At 40.4% G+C, this 26,981-nt stretch overlaps 1 protein-coding gene across 1 annotated transcript in view; it reads right to left on the bottom strand.

Moving 5' to 3' along the window:
* The window catches only part of grik4 (glutamate receptor, ionotropic, kainate 4), a gene marked incomplete at both ends in the record, with an annotated part of 146,733 nt that overhangs the window by 80,651 nt on the left and 39,101 nt on the right, over nt 1–26,981 (bottom strand). Inside the window, one exon of the mRNA XM_080024819.1 lies at nt 25,937–26,034. Coding sequence (XP_079880945.1) covers nt 25,937–26,034 — 98 coding nt within the window. The remainder of the gene's footprint in view (nt 1–25,936; nt 26,035–26,981) is intronic.

Raw genomic sequence — 26,981 nt, 5'->3', positions numbered from 1 at the left:
CAGTGCTCATCTGTATTTGGGTTGGTGGTAATTGTTAAAGCTGTGCTAATCAATATGTTTTAATTAAAATTAATCAAATAACAATGTGTAATGTAAAACCAACTGATAGTTATCACAACTGTGCAGATCCCCTCAGTAGCTTCCAGCTCATTGCTTTGTTTTTTTTACATCCCCAAAACTTTGCTCCTGTATCTCTGCTCTAATCAGTCTTGTTTCCAATGACAGCAGGCGGTAGCCTGGAAATCCAGATCCACATCTAGAATGATATAGGATCTGGCCACGATCAATATACAGGTGAAACTCGAAAAATTTGAATATCGTGCAAAAGTTCATTTATTTCAGTAATTCAACCTAAATGGTGAAACTAATATATTATATAGACTCATTACATTCAAAGTGAGATATTTCAAGCCTTTATTTTTTATAATTGTGATTATTATGGCTTACAGCTTATGAAAACCCCAAATTCAAAATCTCAGAAAATTAGAATATTACATAAAATCAATAAAAAAAGGATTTTAAATACAGAAATGTCTGCCCTCTAGAAAGTACAATCATGCATATGTACTAAGTACTTGGTTTGGGCCCCTTTTGCACAAAGTATTGCCTAAATGCGGGGTGGCATGGATAATATCAGCCTGTGGCACTGCTGAGGTGTTATCGAAGCCCAGGTTGCTATGATAGAGGCCTTCAGCTCGTCTGTATTGTTGGGTCTGGTTTGTATCATCTGCCTCTTGACAGTACTCCATAGTTTCTCTATTGGGTTCAGGTGAGTTGTCTGGCCAATCAACACAGTAATACCATGGTCAGTCAACCAGTTACTTGTGGTTTTGGCAATGTGGACAGGTGTCAAATCTTGCTGGTAAAAGTAATTCAGCATCTCCATAAAGCTTGTCAACAGGCAGGAGCATGAAGTGCTCTAACATCTCCTGGTAGACAGCTGTGGTGACTTTGGACTTGATAACACAGTGGACCAACACCATCATATGAAATGGTGCCTCAAATCATCACTGACTGTTGAAACTTGACAGTGGTCTTCAAGCCCCTTGGATTTTGTGTCCCTCCACTCTTCCTCTAGACTGTGGGACCTTGATTTCCAAATGAAACGCAACATTTAATTTGGATCAGTGATGATTTGAGGTATCATGTCATCTGCTGCTGTTAGTCCACTGTGTTATCAAGTCCAAAGTCACCACAGCCATCTACCAGAAGATTTTAGAGCACTTCATGCTTCTGTCTGTTGACAAGCTTTATGGAGATGACAATTTCCATTTCCAGCTATACTTGGCACCTGCCCACAGTACCATAAACCACTGGTAACTGGTTGACTGACCATGGTATTACTGTGCATGAATGGCCAGACAACTCTCCTGACCTGAACTCCATAGAGAAACTATGGACTATTGTCAAGAGGAAGATGATACACACCAGACCCAACGATACAGACGAGCTGAAGGCCACTATCAAAGCAACATGGGCTTCCATAATACCTCAGCAGTGCCACAGACTGATAGCATCCATGCCACGCCGCATTGAGGCAAGAATTCATGCAAAAGGGGCCCAAACCATGTACTTAGTACATATGCATGATTATACTTTCTAGAGGGCCGACATTTCTGTATTTAAAAACCTTTTTTTATTGATTTCATGTAATATTCAAATTTTTCTGAGATTTTGAATTTGGGGTTTTTATAAACTGTAAGCCATAATAATCACAATTATAACAAATAAAGGCTTCACATATCTCACTTTGCATGTAATGAGTCTGTATAAGATATTATTTTCACCTTTAAAGTTGAATTACTGAGTTACGTCCGCCCCAGAGCCCCATACATAGGGCTCTGGACCGCCTATTTCAGATTGAAGGATTTTATTGGTAAATCAGAATTTTCCGACATAGTTAATGAGCTTCAATGGAGAGGCTTTAATAAACTCATTGTACATTACCAACTCATCATGACAGAGAATTTGGAAAATAACAAGCCAGAGTAAGTAACTGAAAGTAGAGGTAAAAGGAAAGTGAATATCGTAAAATTCATCAAGCAAAACACATCTGCAAATAATCTTTTCTTTATATCTGCTTGATGTTGAAATTGACGTTTCATGGGGATAATATGTCAATAACAATGTGTATTGACCGCTTGTTTCAAACGCCCCAAAGTGTTCAAACAAACAAAAAACATATTGGGCTAGGTTAAATCTAGCATCTGGCTGGACCATGTATGGTCTCTGTGCTATGCTGTGGCAAACATGATAATCAGCTAGTGGCCGTGTCTATAATTTTAATTCCTGAATATTAAATGTTCATGTTCAATTTTCTGTAGCTATTGCAGTTTTTTTAAGTGAACTAAAGCAGCATCACATGACATCGTTAACCTAATTCAAGAATCAAAAGGGCTACCATCACCAAATGTGTTACATTCAAGTAACTTTCGCAAATGTTAACCAATTTGTCTAAGCCACAGACAACTATTTGAGGCAATGTTAACAACTTGTAAATAGAAGCGTCTTTGAAAGCATCTGCCCAGGGTGCTATTGGTGTGGGTTTGTGAAACTAATTAAATCGGAAATTTGTAAAGGGAAGAAAATGCTTGGCAAACAATAAAGCCCAAGGTATCCGCTCCACTTTTAATAATCTAGTAGCCTCAATGTAGATAGAATTAAATACCATGGTGACTGCTGTGGAGAAAGACAGGCTAGTGTGATGGGTGGGTTTAGGGGGACACAGAGCGCAAGTGAAAGACAGAAAGAAGGGAGAGAAGGGAGAGAGTGACAAGGAGAAAGTGTCTGTCTGGCTGACAGACAGGAGAAGAGGGCAATGAAGTGAGCAACATACAGAAAAGGTTGAGACAAAGGGAATGGTATACAGGACAGAAAGAAATAACCACACTAATATCCAGTGCATAATAATAGACATGAACAGAGAGTGAGGGATGGCAAATGGGTTGCAATCAGCACTCATTAAATCGTGTTATTGAATTTAGCAGGGTACAATTTGATTCTGTTGTCGAATGCAATCGGTCTAATGTTCTCCCCTTGAGTTTATAATACAGTTTCAGGGGATTCAGCAACATCATCAGCATTTAGCTTTTGCTATTGTTTGGTCCCTGTGGGCTACAAATACATTTCAAGTTAAAGCAGAATACAGAATGGCTCTTATTTATTATTTACAAAGTACAGTACTTTGCTTCTAGAACAGGAAGTTGTTGTTTATGCTGCATTTTTATGGCATGACTAGAGCCGGTTTCTGGAATTCAATACTTTAAAGAGATCCTATTATACTACTTTTCTGGTCTTAATTTCTTGTTAAAAACTTCTATAGAGCAACCTGACACAAATCACATCACAAAACACTATGTAGATTTTCGGGAAGCTCTTTCTCTTATTTTGGCGATCCAGCAGGCCCTGTAAACACTTTGCTTCTGCCATCTCCGCCCCCTTCCTGCAAACCCAACTCCGTTGTGATTGGTTACCTTGCGAAGGGAAGTCGTGATTCTAAATGTCTGCAAAGAATCAGCCCGGGCGGGACGCGAACGCGGGTCTACTGCTTCGTAAACAATCTCTCTACCGGCTGAGCTAAGCGAGCACTGGTATAGTGTTGTCACCCCCTGCTATATATAGCAACCTGGGAGCTTGCCTGACCATATATGGCAAAAATATCTGGTGAAATTTGAACAAGTTCGGCTCGACTGGCTGCCATAGTTTTTAGTGCTCTGCACAGCCACCCCTTGCGTTTAGCAGGGAATACGTCGAAATGCATGTACGTAATTACTTGATACTCTAGTATGGTTAAACATGACTATAAATCATTATAACAACGTTTATAGGTCATAAAAGTCGAAAAGTATCGTAGGTCCTCTTTAAGGAACGCCAACTGAAATTTGCCTCGAACACTAAGTAGTGGCTGCACTGGTGGGGATTACCATAGGGACTAACTGATCAGAAAGACAGTGAAATACAATTCAGGAAATCATGTTTGAGTAACAGAAGCTTAACACCAAAACGAGCACAGCTGGAAAGCAATCATTTCATCATATTTACCAATAATAATTTACTGTAAATTGTAGAAATCTGGCATTTATGTCCCCAAATTATCAGAAATGTGTGCTTGCATTGTTTGTGACAGGTCCCAGCAGCACCCTGACCAAATCATGTTGCATTATGAACATTGAACTAGCTTTGAACTTTTTTTGCCAGATGACCCTGCGTTTTTCAACCATAAAAAGGTAAAACTCTGTCTCTTGTATTTTCAGGGTGAGTGTATGACACAGAAGCTCTGCTTACTCTAGCCTGGTCATGTGTTGTTGTCCGTATATACAGTATCTACAGTCATATGAAAAAGTTTGGGAACCCCTCTCAGCCGGCATTATAATTGACTCTGCTTTCACACAAAAAAGATAAAAGTGGTATGTCTTTCATTTACCAGGAACAGCTAAGTACTGGGATGTTTTCCAAACAAAGATTTTTTGAAAAGCAGCATTTAGTTTTATGAAATTAAATAAAATGTGAAAAACTGGCTGTGCAAAAATATGGGAACCCTTGTGGTCTTGCTGATTTTAATGCATGTAACAGCATGTAAAACTGAGGACTTTAAACACAAAATTGGTTGGATTATGTTGTTAAGCCTTGAACCTCATATAAAGGTCTGTTTAATCATGATAAAAGGTATTTTAGGTGCCTAAATGCAAGTTCCACTTCTCTTTGACTCTCTGCAGAAGTGAGACAGAATGCGATCATCAAAACAGCTCCCAAAAGATCTTAAAAACAAAGATTATTCATTGTCATGGTTTAGCGGAAGGCTACAAGAAGCTTTCCCAAAGGTTTCAATTGTCAATTTCTACTGTAAGGAACGTTGTCAGGGAATGGAAGGACACAGGCACAGTTGCAGTTAAACCCAGGTCTAGCAGACCAAGAAAAGTACAAGAGCAGCATATGCGGCGGATTGTGAGAATGGTTGCACACAACCCAAAGATCACCTCCAAAGACCTGCAAGAACATCTGGCTGCAGATTGTGTATCTGTACATGGTTCTACAATTCAGTGCAATTTGCACCAAAACATCTGTATGGCCGGGTGATGAGAAGGAAGCCCTTTCTGCGCCCACGCCACAGATACAATTGCATGGAGTATGCAAAAGCTCATTTAGACAAGCCAGCTTCATATTGGAAGAAAATACTTTGGACTGATGAGACAAAAATTAAGTTATTTGGTCTTTATAAAAAGCAGATGTTTTGGTGCAAATTGCGCTGAATTGTTGAACGATGTACAGATACACAATCTGCAGCCAGATGTTCTTGCAGGTCTTTGGAGATGATCTGTGGGTTGTGTGCAACCATTCTCACAATCCTCCACCTATGCCGCTCCTGTTTTTTTCTTGGTCTGCCATGCCTGGGTTTAACTGCCACTATGCCTGTGTCCTTCCATTTCCTGACAACGTTCCCTACAGTCAAAATTGACAATTGAAACCTTTGGGAAAGCTTCTTGTAGCCTTCCCCTAAACCATGACAATGAACAATCTTTGTTTTTCAGATCTTTTGGGAGCTGTTTTGATGATCCCATTCTGTCTCACTTCTGCAGAGAGTCAAAGAGAAGTGCAACTTGCATTTAGGCACCTAACATACATTTTCTCATGATTAAACAGACATTTCTATGAGGTTCAAGGCTTAACAACATAATCCAACCAACTTTGTGTTTAAAGTCATCAGTTTTACATGCTGTTACAGGCATTAAAATCAACAAAACCACAAGGGTTCCTATATTTTTGCACAGCCAGTTTTTCACATTTTATTTTATTTCATACAACCAAATACTGCTTTTCAAAAAATCTTTGTTTGGAAAACATCCCAGTACTTAGCTGTTCCTGGTAAATTAAAGACATACCACTTTTATATTTTTTTTGTGAAAGCAGAGTCAATTATAATGCCGGCTGAGAGGGGTTCCCAAACTTTTTCATATGACTGTATGTGTATGTGTTTCCTGCAGTGTGACAGAAAGGCTGGCAGGGGTTTGACAGGTGTTTAATAAGGATGATCTCACGGGACACAGGCTTTGCACAAGTAACACACACACACACACACACACACACACACACACACACACACATACACACACACACACACACACACACACACACACACACACACACACACACACACACACACACACACACACACACACACACACACACACACACACACACACACACACACACACTTCTGTACGCTGCAATGAGCGGTTGGGAAAAGAAAGCACTTTAGTTTGCTGCAAAAATACCTCACTACAATTAAAATGTGTTTACCTGCCTTAATTACCCTATTGCACTCTGGTCTGCTTTGATAAGCTATTAAAACTTTAGGAATTATATCAACCGGCACATTTGCTAACTGCCAAGCTTGTGATGCGCTCTTGGCTGCTTTTTGGGAACTGACATGGTTTTTCAAAAATATTGCATTGCAGAAGCTTACCAATAACCTCTGGTAATAACCACTCTTCAGTGGAAAATTCAAGGTTACATTTGAGAGGGGTGATTTCAAATCTGACCATGCATTAGTGACGAGACCGTTGCTGAGCTGGAGTGAAGGTGAAAGTTAATTTCCCTTCCGTCAAGACAAACACGCTCTGGTTTGTCTCGGTTGTTGACTTGACAAGTGCCCAAGTCACTATGCTACCTGTCCACTGTGAACCCAACTGGAGCCTGCCAAGAGGGGAGTGAGGGGAGGTAATGAGGAAGTGGATGTGTAATAGTGCCATATGGAGAGCAGATACATAATCAGCAGCTACATCTGTTGGCCTGGACTCAGAGGGGCAGCAGTACAAAACAGTTTAATAATGTATCAGTGCACTTTTATGGGTATTGGAACATGTCAGGCATTACTGAAGGGATGTTAACATTAGCACTGTTGGTGTTTCAAGTGACTCATTTGCATTACGTAACCATGCTGACCTGGCCATCAATTTGTACACAACACATGCTTGGCAGAATGACTGAACTGTCCTTGAAAACACTTAGCACTGCAGCCAAGTGGAGAGCGGCCATTTAGTCTCATTGAGCTCAATAGAAGGTCTGCTGAAGCCATACGGAGAACAGCTCTTCTTACCTTCAACAAAAATTGGACACAGCTAGTCAGTTTGGAGTTCATGAGAAAACCAACAAACAGCAGAACACAGAGTATGAAGCCTGGCTGGATGGAGCATACGGCAAGCCAGAGAATTATGTTGGCCACTGAGTATTAGAGAACAGATGCTGCTGGAGACATTGTCCATCAGTCAGCAAGTGCAGTGCCAAGGCTGGAATGCGAATGAGTGGATGGTGTTTTTGGGGTGGCAGGAGGTAGAGAGTGCAGGTGGTAGTCTATTATTTCTACCTTCGAACCCAAAGGATTATGGGGGATTTGGGACACCAGCTGTTGGCATTCATAAAAGGCAAAAGAAAATCTGTAAGAGGGGAAAGGGAGGCTATGAGAGACTGGGAGATAGCAGAAGCTGCGAGGCCGCCATTCCAACAACCTCGCTCCCCAGCTGATAGCTCATCCCATACAGCCAGATCTGTATTTGTGCAAGTAATGATCCTGCATCAAGTCCCTGCGGTCAGAGCACAAGCAGACCAGTGATAAAGATGAAGTGAGCTGCAGATCCCATGGTGCCTTTTAGGCGAGTAGAACATTGACCACGAGATCTCTATCTCATTGATCCGCCAGTTCAGAGAGAAAAAAGTTCCTTTTCTCCAGAGAGGCCTATTCCCCACTCCAATGCTCTGTTTCAGAGAAAATGTCTTTGTGAAAAGATAAAGAACTGCTTCTAAACTCCCTTGTTACACTACCAGCTGTGCTGCTATTATTGTTAGCATGGAGGATAACAAAAGCAACCACTAATTTGATTAGGGGAGCTGTGTCAAGTCTCATACCTGATTAAATTGAGTAAAATGTATTAGAAAATATGGCCTTCAATGCCCACAGCAAATCTGTGCTTATGGTAAAATATTTGCAACATTGTATCAAGAATTGTCTACAGGGAGCTTTAATTGGGAAAGTGTTTATTTATGTAAAAGTGGGCTTAATCTGCAGTTCTGGGAATCTAGCCAAATGTTTGACTTACACCACCCAAACAAAGCCCAGCTCAACTTTACACAACACAATTGAGTAAACAGTTGGCCAACAAATCTTAGAGAACCTGGCCTTGAGTAGAAAACAAACATGTTGATGGAGAGACAAAATACTTGAATTTTCTTAATGAGTTTCAGTTCAGAGTGAAAAAGGCAGTGCATTAATCAAGTGAGCAGCTGTTTGAGAAATAGCAGCGGTTTGTCTCCTTGCACACACAATGCAACTCTGCTCCTAACTTGACACAGCTGACTAAAAGACCAAACAAAAGCAACACATTGTAGAGTCCCTTTTAATGCCCATGAATGCAACAATCAGCTTAATTGAAATCCATTTTGATTGCTGCTCACCATGGGAATGACCCATTTCCCTCAGAGATTATATCAAAAGACTGCTTAATGTTGACAAGATGGTGGATTTGGATATGCACGCGGCAGTTGGCCCACGGCGGCCTTGACGTGACAGACCAATAGTGTTTTGAGAAAAGGGTCAGCATGGGGTGCAGGTGACAGCTGTGCTCCTCTAATTATGATCATGCAGAGAGAGAAGAAGCACCTGTGATTCTGTCTAAACAGAGGAATCCTGACACCGAGCTAAACAACAACATTCTTTGAAGCACTTGTTACTACAGATGTGTGCGCCTGTATGCACAGGCACACAGATACCTGAAACAATATGTTATAATGTTGTCATTTCCTATTATTCACCATTTGAATTAAATTCATCCATAAGGTATATTAATAAATGTATGTAGTAACATGCATAAAGACAAAGCACTTGTAAGAAAAAAAATTCATCATACGTATCCTTAAATAAATACTGTATGGCAGGCCCTATGTAATAATTCAGAGACTCAAAGTTAACTACATATACAGCTCTGGAAAAAATTATCTTCTCATGAGTTTTACATGATTACAATTATTATAGTGTAGTGAAAATTGGTTAATATTAGCTCATCACAGATGTGCATATGTCTGCCAATTAATATTTGCAGTACAGAAATGTCAAAAATATGATTAAACCCATTTTTAAACAAAATAAAATCATCTACAGTATTTTGACATTAAGAATTTGAAATTGCAATATAGGACTTTCGACCTGGTCATTAAGTTGCACAAGAAGTTTATAAACTCAGGTTCGACACAGGCATTAAAGCTCCTTTAAAGTCAAGAAATGGAAGTAAATATTTAAGGGGATGATGTGGTTTCACTTCTGAGACTTCTTCAGCTGAGCAACTGCCATTAAACCTTTAAAAAATATAATTCCTTAGACTTTCAAACACACAGACGGATAAACACAAATACATAAAACCAAAACAGAAATTGAATCTACACAGAGGGAGTTCTTTGTAGGATTTCTCAAATTCCACTCAAAAACAAATTTGATAGTTTCTTCCTTGGGCTCCTAATGATGTCGAGTGGAGAGCCTAAAAAAGTAAAATAAGTGTCGGAGGGGGAATTGGATTCGGCTGCGGGCTAAAGTCCTACTGTGTTGAAGGTAGCATAGAAAAAAAGCTAATTTGCATCACATATCAATGCATTTAGTCTTTTTCTCAAAAGGGAATCTGAAAAAAATACTGAGCTGTGAGTGTCTGAGGAATGTAGGCACCGTGCTGCTCCTGCACTGCTATGAATAAACAAGCCGCTGCTTACATTTCCCCCCGATTCATAAAACATATCACAGTGAAGAGGCCCCTCCTCCAGATGGCCAGACAAAATGCAGATCAACTCTTGCTTAATCAGATCTGATTACTGGTTGTGACCAATAATGCGTAACTTGCTGCCAAAACAGCGTTGCTTGTGGCTGGATAACGATTGAATTTCCATATAGTGCTTTTAAAGCCCAATTACAGTGGAGAGCTGAACCATAAGCTGACCCCCCAAGCAGAACAATACTGACACAGCAGAACGAATACCACTATGCACTCAGACATAGAGATTGGGTGTGAGGCTGATGGAGGGTGATTAAGGAGAGGCAGAGAAAGAGAGAGAGAGAGAGAGAGAGAGGGAACATACTTTTTAATACCATTTCCCCCTTTCTTTCTAATAGTTTACTTATGAATGGTTGATGGAGGGACACGTCATGAAACAGACAGGTGTAAGTATGAAATGAGAAAAATAAGGAACCAGAGGACACACATGACAACATTAAGCGAGGTGAGAGTAAGGAGACAAGAGTGATGGGAGCTTGTGTAAGGGCAGTAATGGCAGGTATTAGAGGAAAGCCCCAAAGTTAAGCATTGCACATTTTTGTAGAACTACAGCAGGGTGAAAGGAACGGCGAAACACCAAATCATTAGGAGGAGAATAGTGTAAAATTAAAGAAGCAAAGGACAGGCGTGTTTGTAATATCGACGGCGGCAGAACGAAGGTCCCTTAATGTGTCTGCCAAGATTGTGCTCAGTTGGTTATGAAATAAAAATGGGCCAGGCGATGATTTCAGTTTGGAAAATAAGCAACAGACCCTTCCTGCTGCTGGTGCTTGACAGGTCTTGTTGAATTGCAGGGGGAATTCTCAATTCAAAACTAATCTCAACACAACTTTCTCATCAGAGGCATCGGATTAAAAAGTGATAAAGTGAAAAGTTGAGCCACAGGACACAACACTACAAGCTAGCCATGGTGTGGCAATACACAAAGGCATGGATTTTACATGATGTGAAATAAAATATAAAAAACCTGTGGAGTTATTTGTAAATGAAAAACAAAGAAAAATGGTGCTTGAACCTCGTTGCATGTGAAAAAAAGGAAAGGCAATGACAACTGAGCTATCACCATGACAAATCATCCTTCATCTGCTGATGAAGACTAACAAGTGGACTTGTATTTGAGATTTTCTAGAAGGTCATGAATGAACTCTGCTTGAAAACTAGTGGGGAAAAACGTTGCCGTCCTGTTAATCCATGTAGCAAACTGTTTACATGTAGACCCAGAGCCAGGCAGTGTTGAAGGACAATTCTGGTTATTATAAACAGTGATTTTATCTCTAATTGTTAGAGATTGCAGTGCCTTCGACAAAATGAAACTACGCTTATACTTTAAAGCGGATGAAACTTTAATCACAATCATTGCTATGATTAAAAGAAAAGGAAAACCTGTTTTATAAAATGATGTGTAATAGTGCATGGAATGTGTAGAGGATGACTTAATCAACTGATCTCAAGGATTTAAAGAAGACATTTATTATTTAGTTCCTCCTTAGGAATATATAAATACAGTGTTTTGTTTTACGGCAGTACATTACCATGAAAACTGTGCGGCTACACATTAATGCCCCACCGATTATCAATATGATGTTTAAAAAAAATTTGGACCCACTCACTTATTTTATGTGTTCTACCTTCAAACACAAATTTGTTTACTCGATTTTACTAGACAGGTCTTTAATATTTTTTTCTAAGACATAAATGCTTATCACAATAAGAACACAGTCACCCAGGTAGAAAATAAACCCCTATCCTATGTGCCCTCTGAAAAAAAGACACTGGTGTCCAAAGTTCTGAGAGCAAAGCTGAGCAGAAGTTGGCTATAAGAACAGGAGATGTGGTTTGCTGGCTTTGCTATGAACAACCGCGGTGCAGTGTCTGGCAGGATGACGGTCTAAAGTGAGCAAAGCCACCGTGTAAATGGTCTCTGGCCAGAGAGGATTTGTTGGATAGGCTAGCCGGCTCTTCAAGCCACAAAAAAGCAATTGCACACCATGTGTAGCATAGAGCTGTCGGACAACCCATTCAAATCAGTTTGGAGAGCTCCACACACACTGGGCGCAAACACAGCAGCATGAATATCTGGACATGGTAGTGGACGAGTTAATGAAAAGATCTCTGAAAAAATATTCATTGAGTGAGTGAGTTTCTCACAAATGCCACACAATAATGACTCTAATGAAGCACTGGACCTGCAAAATACTTCTCTCAGAAAGCCTTGAGACGAGTTTTCTCAAATTTGTTCAATATCCATTCATGAGCAGTCAACTGTGCCTCAGCTTTGTCTGATGGTCCTGTTCAACAATTGCCCCCGTCTAGCCATGTGGAAGAATCCTACAGTGTTCATTTGCCTACTAATAAAGCAATGTCGAGAAACACATTTGACTCTAAACTGTCCTTGAATTAGAACCAGAAAGTAAAAAGAACAGATTATTTTCTACAGGGACTGAATGAGTTTTTCGAGGTTAGCTGTTACTGTTACACCAGTGCTCACCGTGCAGCAAAACAGTGTATCGCAGAAAGGAGAGAAAGAGGCAGAAAACGAGATGGGTCAAGCATCTTTGATGGAGTGAAGGAGAGAGAAAGGCACAGAGTAACGTAACGGAATGATCTAAAACTTGAACATTTGCACATAGATGACATGCAATGTTGTGATTATTCAAAGCATATTCTAGTGGTGCAAAAGTAAGGCGGGTTTAAGTTTGTGGGTTCTTGTCTGCACGTGTCTGTGTGTATGAATGGCCTGAGCTATACCACCGACCCCCAGCCTTCCATCCAGAGTGCTCTTTGTTTGCCCAGCGGACCTCAGGTTCACCACTAAATCCAAGTGGAGCGCACCACCCAAATAAATGCAAGCAGTGTGGTGTAATCTCTCTGTACTCCTGCAACCAGATGGCTTTACAAACCCAAGGCAAATCCCCCGACATCAGACCGGACATTAATATTCATGGCCTCTTCTTTCAAACGTTTGAATCATAGAGGAATATGCTTCCTGCCTTTAGCGCACACACAGGGATCGGCCAGTTTTTATTCTCTATTTTAGAGGAGAGGAAGTTAGGGTTAGAGCAGAGAGTGAAAACATTTAAACTGAGCTGAAAGTTGCTAAGGACATTGAAATGAAAACAGCTTTTAGATGGAATATTTTGCACTGGCCACAATTTAGTTTTACAGTGTCCGATGGGTAAAGGCAAAACGACCAAAGTCGAAGGTTTTGTACGATGAAGATAACAAGATGCGATTTCTAAATGCAGCCTTTTACAAATTGGAATAGTGGAGCGAAAAATGTTCATTCAATTTCTTCATATCTAAGTCAACACTTGAGTCACACTCTAAATCACAACAAAAATCATGTATTTTCTCCTTAAAATACACAGGAAACAAAGCGACAACAGGAAAAACACTGCACTGCACACCACAGCTATTCTGGGTTGTCTGCAGCCAGCCAGCAGATAAGCACCTGTAAAGCAGCAGGAGCCTCTCATTCAAAGCCCCGGTTACATTTTTCTCATTAGTCGATATTAATCTGCCCTTCCCTCAAAATCCTGACCCCAAGGTTTTTGCTTGCCAGCCATGCAGCAAACGATTGAAACCAACTACATGATGCACGCAGCCAGGTTCTCTGCAGTAGCTGTTTTGTCTGTTTGTCACTATTAGCGTGAAGCCCAGATGGTCTCAGTACGGCTCTTATTCTGGCCCCCAGTGGAAGTGGCCCTCTGCAGCAGCAGTGGAACCCGGGGAGTGATTGATAGGGACTGGTGGATGATGCGCTGATTGCCTAGTGGGGTCTGGCAGCTGCAATATTGCTGCCAATGTCCCGGGAAAGCAGCCGCCATTGGGCCAGCATATGCGGCTCCACGCTCACAGTGAGAGATAAGATGGTCGGAGTGATGTGTGCACAGTGGCAGACGCACTCAGGAATTCAGCTCTTTTAGGATTCAAGGAGATCTCTTTTCCCCTTTTGTATTATAGACACATATTTATCACTCATACAATTAGTAAGATCACCTTTTGATATTAGTCTTCTAAAAGGATTACACTAGGTTTTTTTGAGTCAACTAATCGTACAAGGTTTTCTTTTTGCAGGAACTCTAATCCGTTTGGCTAATACAGCTCTTAATCAAGTCAGATGGCACCAGATGACTCCATTTATTCTTCTGCTTTTGAGCCTTGGGATGAAAAGAAAAAAAACACCCAATCTATTTATCTCCTGCTGAGCCACCCTCAGAAGTGTGCTACGGACTATTTGGCTGCCATGTACAGAATAAAAGTTTACATTATTTCCCAGAGGACTGCTGGGTTTCTATACTGTGCTACTGGGTGAGCCTGACTTACAGTACTGCAAGATTTGCGCTGCTCATTTCATCGAGGATAACATTGCCGTATTGGTATTATATAACTTTGGGCTTCAGCTCAACCCTCTCACTCAGCAGGGAAGCATTTTTCTCACTGTACATCTTCCCCAATTGCAATGGGACTTCAATGTGCTCCATTTGACTTGAGTTACTATAGCACTTTCATGCAGGAATTGTATTGCCTGGGGTTTTCTGTGATTAGTCTTTGTTCTTATAGTCTTCTGATAAAATATCCATACATACATAATCAGTAAAGTTACAATCCCGCTGAAAATAACCCACCATATTTTAACAAAGGTCAATGATTTTTAAACAAAAAGCACTACATAATGTTACAAAAAAATGAAGTACTGTATATGATTACAATCTACTAAGTGAAAAAATGAAAATACAGTATGTTACACATAATGGTTTTCATAACGGTTTCATCCTTATTAGTATATTTACTTTGTGCAGGATCTCCTCAGTTACTGTGGGTTATGTGTCGTGATAGTGCAGTATTTTCAGTTACCCTAACACTACACGGCCTTTAGCAAGACCACCTTCAGAGCAATCATTACAAGAGCAGTGTGACCTTTTCTGCTAGACAAAAAAGAACCCACACATAAATGCGCACGCACGCACGCACGCACACACACACACACGCACACACTCTCTCTACAGCATATGACTTCTTCAAAGGTTTTTTTATTAAATCACATTGCCATCCATTGTATTGCAGCTGTCAAAACAGCTGCAATACAATGGATTATTAATTTTTTCCCCTTTTTTCCCACCCGAACATATCCCACCCAATCACAAACAGTCCTGCATTAAGAGATCAACACACAAAGCAATACACAAAGCAATACACAACGTCAAAAAAAACAGAAATGAAACAGAAACACAAACACACACACAACAAGAAACAAAAACAAACAACCAATATGAAAAAAAAAAAAAAAAAAAATTAAAATTAAATCAAATAAAAGAGGGGAGGGGGTAGCTTCTCCTCAACCATTGTGGTCGGTTTCTAATAATAGTCCAGGAAGGGGCCCCACATTCTATAAAATGTTGTCTCAGATCCATAGGCAGTACAACAAATTTTCTCCAGATTCATACATGACATAATGTCTCTAATCCAATGTGAGTGGGAGGGAGGAGCAGGATCTTTCCATTTGAGCAAGATAGCCCTACGAGCAAGCAAAGAGGTGAAGGCCAGTACCTTTAGCTTCACCTTAGGCAAGCCTGAATTAGGAGCGATGCCAAAAATTGCAGTGAAAGGGTTCGGCTCGATTTGATGCTGAAGTACTTCAGAAATTGTTTGAAAAACTGATGACCAGAACCCAGTCAAGGTGGGACATAGCCAGTACATGTGAAAGAGTGATGCCGGTGCGCTCTTACAGCTGTCACAGGTCGGGTCTACATCGGGGAACATACCAGCTAGTTTAGTTTTAGATATGTGGATACGATGTACTACTTTAAATTGCACAAGAGCATGTCGGGCGCACATGGAGGTAGAGTGTATCTGATCCAGGACTGAATCCCACATGTGATCTGTGAAGGCAGAACCAAGGTCCTGCTCCCACAGAGTTCTTATAGCTGCTAATGAGGGGCTACGCAACTTCGAAATAAGGTTGAAAAACACAGAAATTGAGCCTTTTAATATGGGATTTACAGAAAAAAACAAATCGACATGATTGGCTGGCGGTTTGTGAGGGAATTGGGGAATTAACTGTTAACAGAATTTAGTTTGCTTTATGATTGTATAATATTTTAATGCACAATACATGCTTTCTGGCTGTTGAACTTTGTCCCACTAACCAAAGTGTTTTGCTTCAAGTTGTTGTTAGCCTTGAAAAAGAAACTGCCTAATAAGATTTTGGCCCATACAGAGGTATGACGCATTCATGTGCACAGTAGTTTCACTCCCCATATTCTGTTATCAGACATTGTATGAAGGATAACACCAGCTGAGATGAATTTCTGGGAATACCTGCCTAATTAAAAACATTTCTGCTTTCGCCAGCAAAATAAGGGCTGGACACACCAAACTTAGTGTGTGTTTGCGCACACACCACCTTCTCTTGCATATAATCCCATGTACACTGTTCATTCGATGTATTCAACCATGTATCAAGCCAGGTACATTGTTGTTTGACCCTTGTATGCTGTTTGCAAGTAAATTCACCTGCTTCCAAGAAGGCCTGACTCAGTTTCAATTATTCAAACACTTGGGTAGTTTGATGAAATAATTCTAGTAACAAATGGTCCTTCGAGTGAGCCGGATCCAACATCCTCTTCTCTGGACAAGAAGAGCCTGCACCGTGAACGGGGGAGTCCAAGATCTCTCGACAAAAGACCTCCAGTAAACAGAGCTACAAAAGAGGCTGTCTGCAGACTCGACTTGGACGGAGAGGGGTGACGGAATCCAGAGCCAAAACTGAGCGAGTCGAGGCTTTCTTGAAATCAGGTGAATATAAACAGCTGATTTTGTTGTTGGTGGTGTTCTCCATTTTGGTATCGTAGTCCATCTCCGGGAGAATTCCTAGTAGTAGTGTTGCCCATCTTGGTTATTCAAACACTTGGGGATATACTCCGGCAGGGTTCTGCTCCCGGGGGGTTTGTCTCTGACTGGTTGGGTCCATCCGTGGGGGACTGCTTTTGGTGTTTGAGAATTTACACTGTCAAAAACAAAAGTCTCACGTACGTAATTAGATGATCATTAGTGTGGGGTCGAGGGTGGTCCCTTTATTCTGACAGATATAGTTTGTTCCATTAAACTGAGAGTTCTTTGTAATTCGGGAAGGTTTTATGGAAACAAATTGATATCTGGCTGCTTGTTGTTACTTAGCCTGGGGATATAGTACTGCTCCAGGGAGTTAGTCTATGACAGGTTGTTGATTTGTTTTGTTTTGTTATGTTTGTCGATAGTCTACATCTGCTGAGTAGACTTATTTGTTTTGTTTAGAATACATCACATAGGGTGTTCTAGTTTTAAATTGGTGAATTTTGTTAATCAATTGGAGGGAATAGGGGTGTTCATCCTGTTTAAATAGATTACTGGGTAATTTGATATTAGATTTTACATTTTAAAAAAAATTTAATTACATAATATGGATAATGATAAGATAGACATTAGGAAAAAAAAAGGAGACTGGTGAAGAAAAGTCTCCTCTACCCCTTCCTGTGTCTCTTTCCATTGAGACCCAAAACCCCGGCTCCTCAGCTGCTCTTCTGCTGGCAGGTCCAGAGAATCAGATAAAGAACAGTAAAGATTAAAGGTGCAGTCAATCATTTGAAGTCCCAGCATAAACTTACAAAAAAGCGACCTTTTGTGTTCTTTTTATGAAAATGTTCACTGAAAAGACTTGTTCAATGCTTTTGATTTGAATTACAAGTTAAAGGGGATTTTTATGCTGAAAATATGATCATAATGTGTATTGTTGATATAAATTGATTCAAAAACTGGTTAACTGTAAAGACACCTATACTTAACCTACATGTTAACTTTTGTTATTTGAAGAACAAACTATAACACCATGTCAGATTTGGAGAAGTGGAGAGCTTCTCAGGAATGTGGTGTGTGTGTGATTCAGTCCCATGCAGAAAAGGGAGGGCCTGTCTCACTGACTGTGTGTGTGTAACTGAGCCCAGACACAGACAATGTGTGTGCTTGAATGCTGCCCAAACACAGACAACCATGTGGAAGAATGAAATCAAACCTATCCTAAAATGTTGTTGTGCGTTAATTGTGACATCTAAAGCAAGCAAAATGGATAGGATGATATTTTAGAAACAACCCTGGCAGAATGATGAGCATTTCTTTTGAGAACATGTTACTGCTCAAATTCATTCTGTTTCAGATGCAAGGAGAAGACGAAGCTGACCATTCTTCAATAAGGACAATTGGACACTGAGGAACAATCTGAATCGGTTATGGTAATATCCTACATAACCATTCCCCCAGTGACTGTGATATGAAGGACACTTTGCGTCAGAATGCCACAAAAGGACTTGTTGACCATCAAGACGACCTAGGTTCCTGTTCCCTGGCTTCTGCAAAAAACTGTCCTCTCTGAAACTGTACATAGACTGTTGCACCAGTACACACACTTGCATTTTCACAACTGTGATGTTGATGTACTTGATATTATTCTGCTTGACTGAAATATATTTACTCATATGCTTTGCCCTTTTGCTTTGAAGTGTTGCAAAAAGTTGCATTAAATATTATAAAAAGGGTGGAATGTTAACAGAATTTAGTTTGCTTTATGATTGTATAATATTTTAATGCACAATACATGCTTTCTGGCTGTTGAACTTTGTCCCACTAACCAAAGTGTTTTGCTTCAAGTTGTTGTTAGCCTTGAAAAAGAAACTGCCTAATAAGATTTTGGCCCATACAGAGGTATGACGCATTCATGTGCACAGTAGTTTCACTCCCCATATTCTGTTATCAGACATTGTATGAAGGATAACACCAGCTGAGATGAATTTCTGGGAATACCTGCCTAATTAAAAACATTTCTGCTTTCGCCAGCAAAATAAGGGCTGGACACACCAAACTTAGTGTGTGTTTGCGCACACACCACCTTCTCTTGCATATAATCCCATGTACACTGTTCATTCGATGTATTCAACCATGTATCAAGCCAGGTACATTGTTGTTTGACCCTTGTATGCTGTTTGCAAGTAAATTCACCTGCTTCCAAGAAGGCCTGACTCAGTTTCAATTATTCAAACACTTGGGTAGTTTGATGAAATAATTCTAGTAACATTAACTTCTGCGTAAAATTCCTGATTTGCAGATATTGGAATAAATTAGTCTTTTCTATACACATTTTTTTTGTCAATTGAGAAAAACCACCAGATCATTAATAAATAAATCACCGATGCATTTTAAGCCTTTTTTATGCCAGATCTTGAATGCACCATCCACAGTCGAGGGAGTAAACAAATGATTAGCTGCAATTGGACTGAAAAGTGAAAAATTCTGCATTCCAAAATTCTTCCTAAATTGGGTCCAAATTCGAAGGGAGTGCTTAATCACGGGACTACATTTGGGAATCGCCGAAGAGAGTGGAAGTGCGGCGCTTAAGAGGGCAGATAGAGACAATGGGCTAATAGCGCTGGACTCCATTGTTACCCAGACTGGGGCTGAGTCGTCAAGGTGAAAATGCACCCAATACATTAAAGAACGGATATTAGCCGCCCAGTAATAGTATTGGAAATTAGGGAGGGCCATTCCACCTGTTTGTTTGGGTCTTTGAAGAAAAGCTTTCCGTAACCGAGGGTGTTTACCATTCCAAATATAATTTATCATTAACGAGTCAAGGGCCTGAAAAAAGGATTTGGGGAGAAAGATGGGGAGACATTGGAATAGATATAGGAACTTTGGGAGTAATGTCATTTTAATTGAATTTATTCTACCTATGAGAGAGAAAGCCAAAGGAGACCACTTCGATAATATTTGCTTCGCCTGATCCAATAATTTGAGGAAGTTAGATTTAAATAGGTTTTTAAAATTTCTGGTAAAACATACCCCAAGGTAACTCAGATGGTCTGTCACCACTTTGAGTGGGAGAGCTGTATAATCAAGTTTAAGAGCTTCTTTATTAATCGGAAAGAGTTCGCTCTTACTCAGGTTAAGTTTATAGCCAGAAAACTGACTAAAGACCTCCAACACAGGAAGTGCCTCTGGTAAAGAGGTGGCTGGCTTGGCGACAAACAAAAGTAAGTCATCGGCGTATAATGATACCTTATGTTCAATTCCTCCTCTCCATATCCCCTGAATCTGTTTGTTACCACGAATGGCAATAACAAGTGGTTCGATTGCAATAGCAAAAAGGAGCGGGCTCAAAGGACAACCCTGCCGGGTCCCACGGTGCAGATCAAAACTATTTGATCTGCACCGTGGGACCCGGCATACAGCATATGACTTAACTGGTTTGCACATCTCAGGTCTGAGCTAGGGGACCTAATCAGTAAAATCAGCTGGTAGTAGTGTTTGGCTGGAATCAAAATGTGCACCCTTTCTGCTCCTGATAGCATCCGGTTTGGATCAGCACCACTGTGCTAATCCACCGCTGCTGGTTTTCCAGCTATGCATTCCAGGTATGCACCAGTCCTTGATTTGATGACTAGAAATGATAAATAGCAGGGTCCTGATAACCATACCTGAGAATTATTGGGCTTGATTACTTCATTAATTCCCTGACAACCTGAGAATAGTCATTCTTGCTTTTTTATCCAACACAGAATAAGATTAAAGGATCACAGTTTTCTCCTGGGTGTCTGTTACCATGACAATTATGGACCGAATCCATTAAAGGATTGCACTGCTCTTGCGGCCACTAAACCTTCGCAACTGGGAGAAAAATATAGTGTTCAATTCACGCAAATTGCACTCAAACTTGACAGCCAAGCAGCGCTAATTGCCACAGGCAGTTACAGACGCAATTTTGTGTCTCCAACTTGTCGCAAACAGTCGCAGCCCAGTGAGATAGGGGCTTAAGGCGCTAACGCTCTGTTCTGCTGCCGCTGCATGATGATAATGGACTGTATACTGGCTTTTAATCCATCCTTATGGCAGCACAGACACCGCATGGATAACTTCGGGTGTCACCCCTATGCATCATCTCTCAGAAAAGGTAAAACAAACATTAAACATCAATCTGCATATGGACGAGCCTGCGCCGTTCAACAGCTGATCCATAGACTGTTTGTTTACTCTGACAGCTGCTGTCCGTCCGCGGCATAAACCCGCCTACCAAGTAACGGTGCTGTAGACAGCATGGACATATAAAGAAAGGTAGACAGTAGTAACGCAAACCAATGTGATGATTGCACATATGCTATGCCAGCATCCATTTTTGTTTAATCAGAACACAACTGTCAAATCAATCAGATTATTGTGATTAATTGTAGGGCAGGTCTCTTAACTTTTAAAGGTAGCCTATCAGAGGAGCACACTGGTAGATGACAAGTTATCTGTGATGGCCACAGCCGGATAATTAAATAATTTTAGAGCTAAAATAATGTTATTCAAGAAATTAACTAACTTAATGTACAAAAATACTGTACAGTACAATGCTTGTCTAATGTTGCCAGAGTGGTTATGCCAGATGAACAGGAAAAACAAACTGTTAAATGCAATATGACATTGTCATATTAGCTATCTGATTTAGGTTCATTTTGGGTAATTTTACCCATCATGGCAACAATTGCCCCCCCTGAGATTATTGTCAGGAGCCGCCACTGGAAGTGAATAGGGTGCTACAAAGGCGCAGATTAAGGGGGCTATTTCACTGCAAATCATAGAGGTATTAGGGCGCGCAATCAATTTATTTTGTGTGGATCTGTCTCTAATGGCGCTTTTCCACCGCACATGTAGCTCGACTCGACTCAACTCGACTCGACTCAACTTGGTTTGGTAGCAGCACGGGTCATTTTCCACCGCAAATAGTACCTCCTGAACGTGGGCGGGGTTGTCGTAAGGGGCTGAAAGCCTACTCCGGAGCAAAGCAGAAATTACGAGCAGTTGTTGCACTATTAACTGAACCAACCGCCAAAAACACGGATGAAAAATGTTTAAGAAATACCCCCCTTGTATCTGTTTGCTAAAAGAAGTAGAAGAATATTGTGACGGGCCATTAAAAGGGATGGTTGTTGTCCCGATGTGTGACTCTGCCAAACAGTCAGCTGTAGGGATGCGTCACGATCCCTATGCACGTAAACACGGGCATGATAAAATTGACTGTTTAGTGCTTGTTTCAGGATACGTGTTTTCAAATGCAAGCCGTGTCTCAGCCTGAATATTTTATTGAGGTAATCAGTTCAGTCCGAGGCTTGTAATGTAATCGCTCGCTATCATGTCTGTCCCAGCTGGCTACTATTAGCCTAGCTGCTAGCTGCATGCCCTACATGTCTCCTCTCGTATGTTAAAAGTAACTTCCCCAACAACCAACACTGGGTGAGCTTAGCGAATATATGGAAAAAAATTCGGATCTGTGATGCAAATCAAATGAAAGAGAGCCAGAGTAGGCTGCACGCGGCGTAAATACTCAAAAGTCCCGGAGAGTTGGGGAGAATAAACAACAGAATGAAGCCGGTAGTCTCTGGCCAATCAGAAGTGTCGGCAGACGGCCGGCCACTGATTGGCCAGACAATAGTCTCTGGCCAATCAGTGGCCGGCCGTCTGCCGACGTCACCTTTTAGCATCGGCTCAGCTCGCTTGGAACCTAGAGCGAGGCGATACCAAAAAAGCAGCCGCTACCAGGTACCATGAAAATGCGGTGGAAACGCCAAAAATGTGAGTTGAGTCGAGTCGAGTCGAGTCGATACCATGCGGTGGAAAAGCGCCATTTGTGAGTAAGTTTATATTTAAAAAATCTCCTCATCTATTCCTGTCGGCTGACTGAATATTCTTCATGAGTCATCTTGCACTGGGGGTGGACACAATATAACATCTTATAATAAACACTTACTAATATGTGATTGTTCATTTTGTGGGCAACACCACCAAATCTATGTTTTTATAAAAGCTGCAGATTTGATACTAACAACAGGAGTATTAACATACATTGGAGTGGGTTTGGTTGTCAGGCTTTTAACAACATGACATTGCCAACATCCCATCTACATAATTTATTCTCTCTACTTCTAAAGATTCAAGCATTCGGTATATTCTCCTCTTTTCCCGGTGAAAGAAGAAGCAAGTGTTCTGTTGCTACATTTGAACTCTAAAATCAAGCTCTTCTTGTGGCTACTGTGAGGTGGAGAAAAATATTTCACTGCACATCAAACTCAGGCATATCCCACAGTCATGTCAGAGCAGACACAACTTTTCGAAATCACAAAACCTGCAAAGTTATAATGAAAGGCTACAAACAGGCTATTTCTATTAAGTACAACACTTCACCATGTAAGATACTGTCTTCTCTAAGGTAGGGGAGAACGGGGTAAGTAGGCACACTTTTTACTCCAGTGAGAATTGCTCATCACCTAAACATCTTTCAATAATCATTCCTACATTAAATTGAAGCTTAAGGTGTTGGCTTGAAATGTGTACCCCTCACTTTTTCTATCTTATTGTAATAAAGAAGAAATTAATCATCAAAGACACCCTTACACATTGTGACAACCAACCCCATCAAGGGGTCGGTTGTCAAACACTATGGGGTTGTTTGTCACAATGTTATCTTAATGGGAATAATATTAAAAAGAAGGCAAGAAAGTAAAACAAAATTTGAAAGTTTAATTGCATTGTCAAGTTGACAAATATGCCTACATAACTTAATGTAGCCTTGGCAGCTGGTCTAGTTTGGGATGCACTGGGTTTGTTTTGATTTTGTTGCCCTTTTTTCTTTTGCATGCTAGCTGCCTTTTCCTGCTCTATTCTTTCCTTCTCTGGGTGTCAGTGAGGATACAGCTTGACAATTTATTTCGTTATTGGGTTCCTTTTCTGGCTGCAGCCTTTGGATAACATGTGACAACCAACCCCCCAAAAAATGTGACGACCAACCCCAACTTGAATTTCTTGCTAGCATCAAGGCCAACAACCATCTGAAAACTAATTAACTTGCTAACCACAATCTAAACTATAGTTTACCCTTCACACTTTGTATGGGTAACAAGTGTTTTGTTATAAACCCATTGTGTAAAAGCCTAGAAGAAAAATACTGAGGAGCTAAATATTTTCAATTTGACATGAAAAACACAAACAGTCGTCTCTCCTCAAATTCAGCAGTCTAACTCCAAGGAAGACTATGTAGGTGACCTCTGATCCCAATTCTGGATATTTACATACCAAAATTTCACAGACAGCGCCTTCTGGTTCTGAGATATAACGATTGTGACAACCTACCCGTGTGACAAATTACCCCGTTCTCCCCTACTGCTCTTCGATATTAAGTATTTGAAACAGTTAAAAATGTCTCCACATTGACAAACTACAACAGTAATAACATACTTACATAACTATTCAAAAGTAATCCAAAAATATACACTAGTGTATTACCCTACTCACAGGGTCCAATGTTCAGCGTTAACTTATTGCTATTTATGGGCTACTTTGAATACTTTAAAGGTATTTTGCTAATAATGCTTATGTTGTTATAGTAAGCATCTGAATTCTTCTTTTCACCGGTGATAAAACAATAATAACATTTCTTGTGTTGCAACACTTACTGCACATTTGGCACAATTTTGACCATTATTTTGTTTAAGTTGTTTAGATAAATAATAATACATTCTGGACACTTAATCTGGCTATTTCAAAAGGGGCATTATAAGAGAACATGACTTGTGTACATCGCATTGCTAAATATTACCATCAAAATCACATTGTTATTGTTAAAATCAAAATAATACCATGGAAAAAGAATCAGTGCTTAAGAAGTGTAATGAAGATTAATTCAATATGACAACAGTAAATCTTATAATCCTACTTTCTGTGTAACTAATATGGAAGATTGGCTGGGCTTCAAATTATTCTGGTCATCCAAACTATTGAAATTGTCTGGGGACACTGGGAAACTGTGGGACCGGTATCTATTTATTAGAGTACTTGTATGTCTGTTTGACTACTGTATGTATCCCGCTTGACAACTTAAATGTTCAATTTTTCACTTTATGGGGCATTTAATAGAATACAGTGGTATTATCACAGTGGGTATTTCAAAGCATTCAGTCAGTGCCACCAGATAATTTTAACAGCAGGGACTCCTGGTCCTTCTATAACAGACTAGTGCCTCATTAGAAACACTGGCTGTACTGTAGCAGAAGACATTATAGACTGGATTAGTAATGGGATGTCTCATGCTGATCAAATTCATGCTGTTGGAAAGGCGGTTGGTTTCTCTTCCTATCACATCCAATTATGTTGGGGGAGCACGCCAGTAAATACTGGTGAAAACCAAATGATTGATGAACTGAAAGATCTATGACGTGTTGTTTTCAGAAATCTGTAGTTAGCATAGAGATCAATATCAGCATGGGTGTTTTAACTTTTATAATTTAAATTATATATGCATGGTGTAAAATAAAGTGAACTGAAGCATGGCAGTATAACCATCAAAGATAAATGTTACACATATATTTTCTTATTTAGAATTGATTTTCCTCTAATTTATGGTTTTATACATTTCAAAATGCGCTGTGTCTCTTGACATCAAACGGCAAAACCCACCGTGTCAGAGTTCAGACAAGCCAATTACCATCCAACTTGGATATGCTCGCACGCAGTCGGGCTCTGAAGCCATATCCACCCAGTCATGTTTAAATGTGTGGAAAACCTGTTTTTCTTCACTGATCAGATATAGAAATATGTTTTTTGAGGGGTTGTGTCAGAATAATATCATTGATACTATCATCTGTCTTCTCTGTAAATATCTTCATTTCAAACACCACACATCGGGCGTGAGCTGACCAAAACAACAATACTTGTACTTGTTCATTTCTTTTCCTTTTTTGTATTCGTTTAAAAAATTATCTCAAAACAGAGGCTAGCAAGTCACAAACCGCTGAAAGCTAATGAGGGGAATGGAGGAAATGAAAAAATGCCCGGCTGGTGCTTCAATTTGATTGGGACCGGAATAGACAGTTAGGTCGCTGTTGAGATATTTCATCATCTTCACTAATAAGTTGGATTTCATTCCCCCTCAATCTCCAACCAAAAAAACCACATAGCTGTTATTAATGAGCATCATTGTTGAGAACACTGTATTTGTGGCTGCGCTGCGAACACGCTGCCAAACACGGACTATGCGGCTGCAGGCCAGTTGGGGCGCGTAAACTCACCTCTTTCTCTCCGCAGATATTGCTGATGATGGAGTTGGAGGCCGGACTGGCGGAGGGGCCGAGGACTGCCACCACCCCTTTAGACATGATCTGGCACACTGCGGGATAACAGAGATATGGGTGGGGGGAAAAGAAGGGACAGAGATAGCGAGAGAGAGATAGTAAGTATACAGGAAAGTATAGTGTAGGCTTTCTTGAATAATCTGAGTCAAGGCATTTAAAAAAAGTCCCTCTTCAGCCAGATGTTAATGGATGCACATGCTGACTATCTCAACTGATAGCGGCCTGAGCCAGCACTTCCACTGTCTCAGGGGAACGCGAGACCTACATGTGTTGGAGAAACACGCGTGCAAGGCCAAACGCATTTGTCCGTGTTTAATATGCGCAACGTGACACACATACAGAAAAATCCCAGAGACCTCTGATGATGAGAGCTTAATAGCTTGGGGGAGAAACTGATATTCATATAACTGACTTTCCCAAATGGGGACAGAGAGATATAAAAATGGGAAGTGACACAGACAGATAAACAGAGTGACAGCGGAAGGCTGAGAGACAGAAATAGTGCCAGGCAGAGATATCTGGAGGCTTGAAACATAAAATCTGGTATTTGAAAATGTGCACATAAATACTGTAACATCCCCAAAAGTGAAACACAGACACACGCAGACAGACACACACACACACACACACACACACACACACACACACACACACACACCCCATTTGGTTTTCTACATTTACAAGGACTGATTGAAAGACTTTACCTTTGGTAACAAATCTTTGGATGGAAACATTTTAGTAAATGCACATTTGTACTCCACTCTGATGTACACAGGCCATATGCTTTAATCTCCCGTACTGGAAAACAAAATGCTATTTTTCTTCTGAGTTCATAATCCCTGGCTTCTAATTAAACCTCTACAGTTAATGATGTGAGGCAGACACGATGTACAAACACATTGTACTTTTCACGTGTGTGCATAAAGTAGGTACGTGTGACGTGATAATTTGGTGTTGGTTAATGGGGCAAATTCAGAGCATT

The sequence above is a fragment of the Ammodytes marinus genome (genome assembly GCF_949987685.1).
Source record: "Ammodytes marinus genome assembly, chromosome: 3".
Classification (NCBI taxonomy): Eukaryota; Metazoa; Chordata; class Actinopteri; order Uranoscopiformes; family Ammodytidae; genus Ammodytes; species Ammodytes marinus.
Note: the sequence above shows the minus strand (reverse complement) of the source record. Positions and strands in the feature narration are given on the sequence as shown.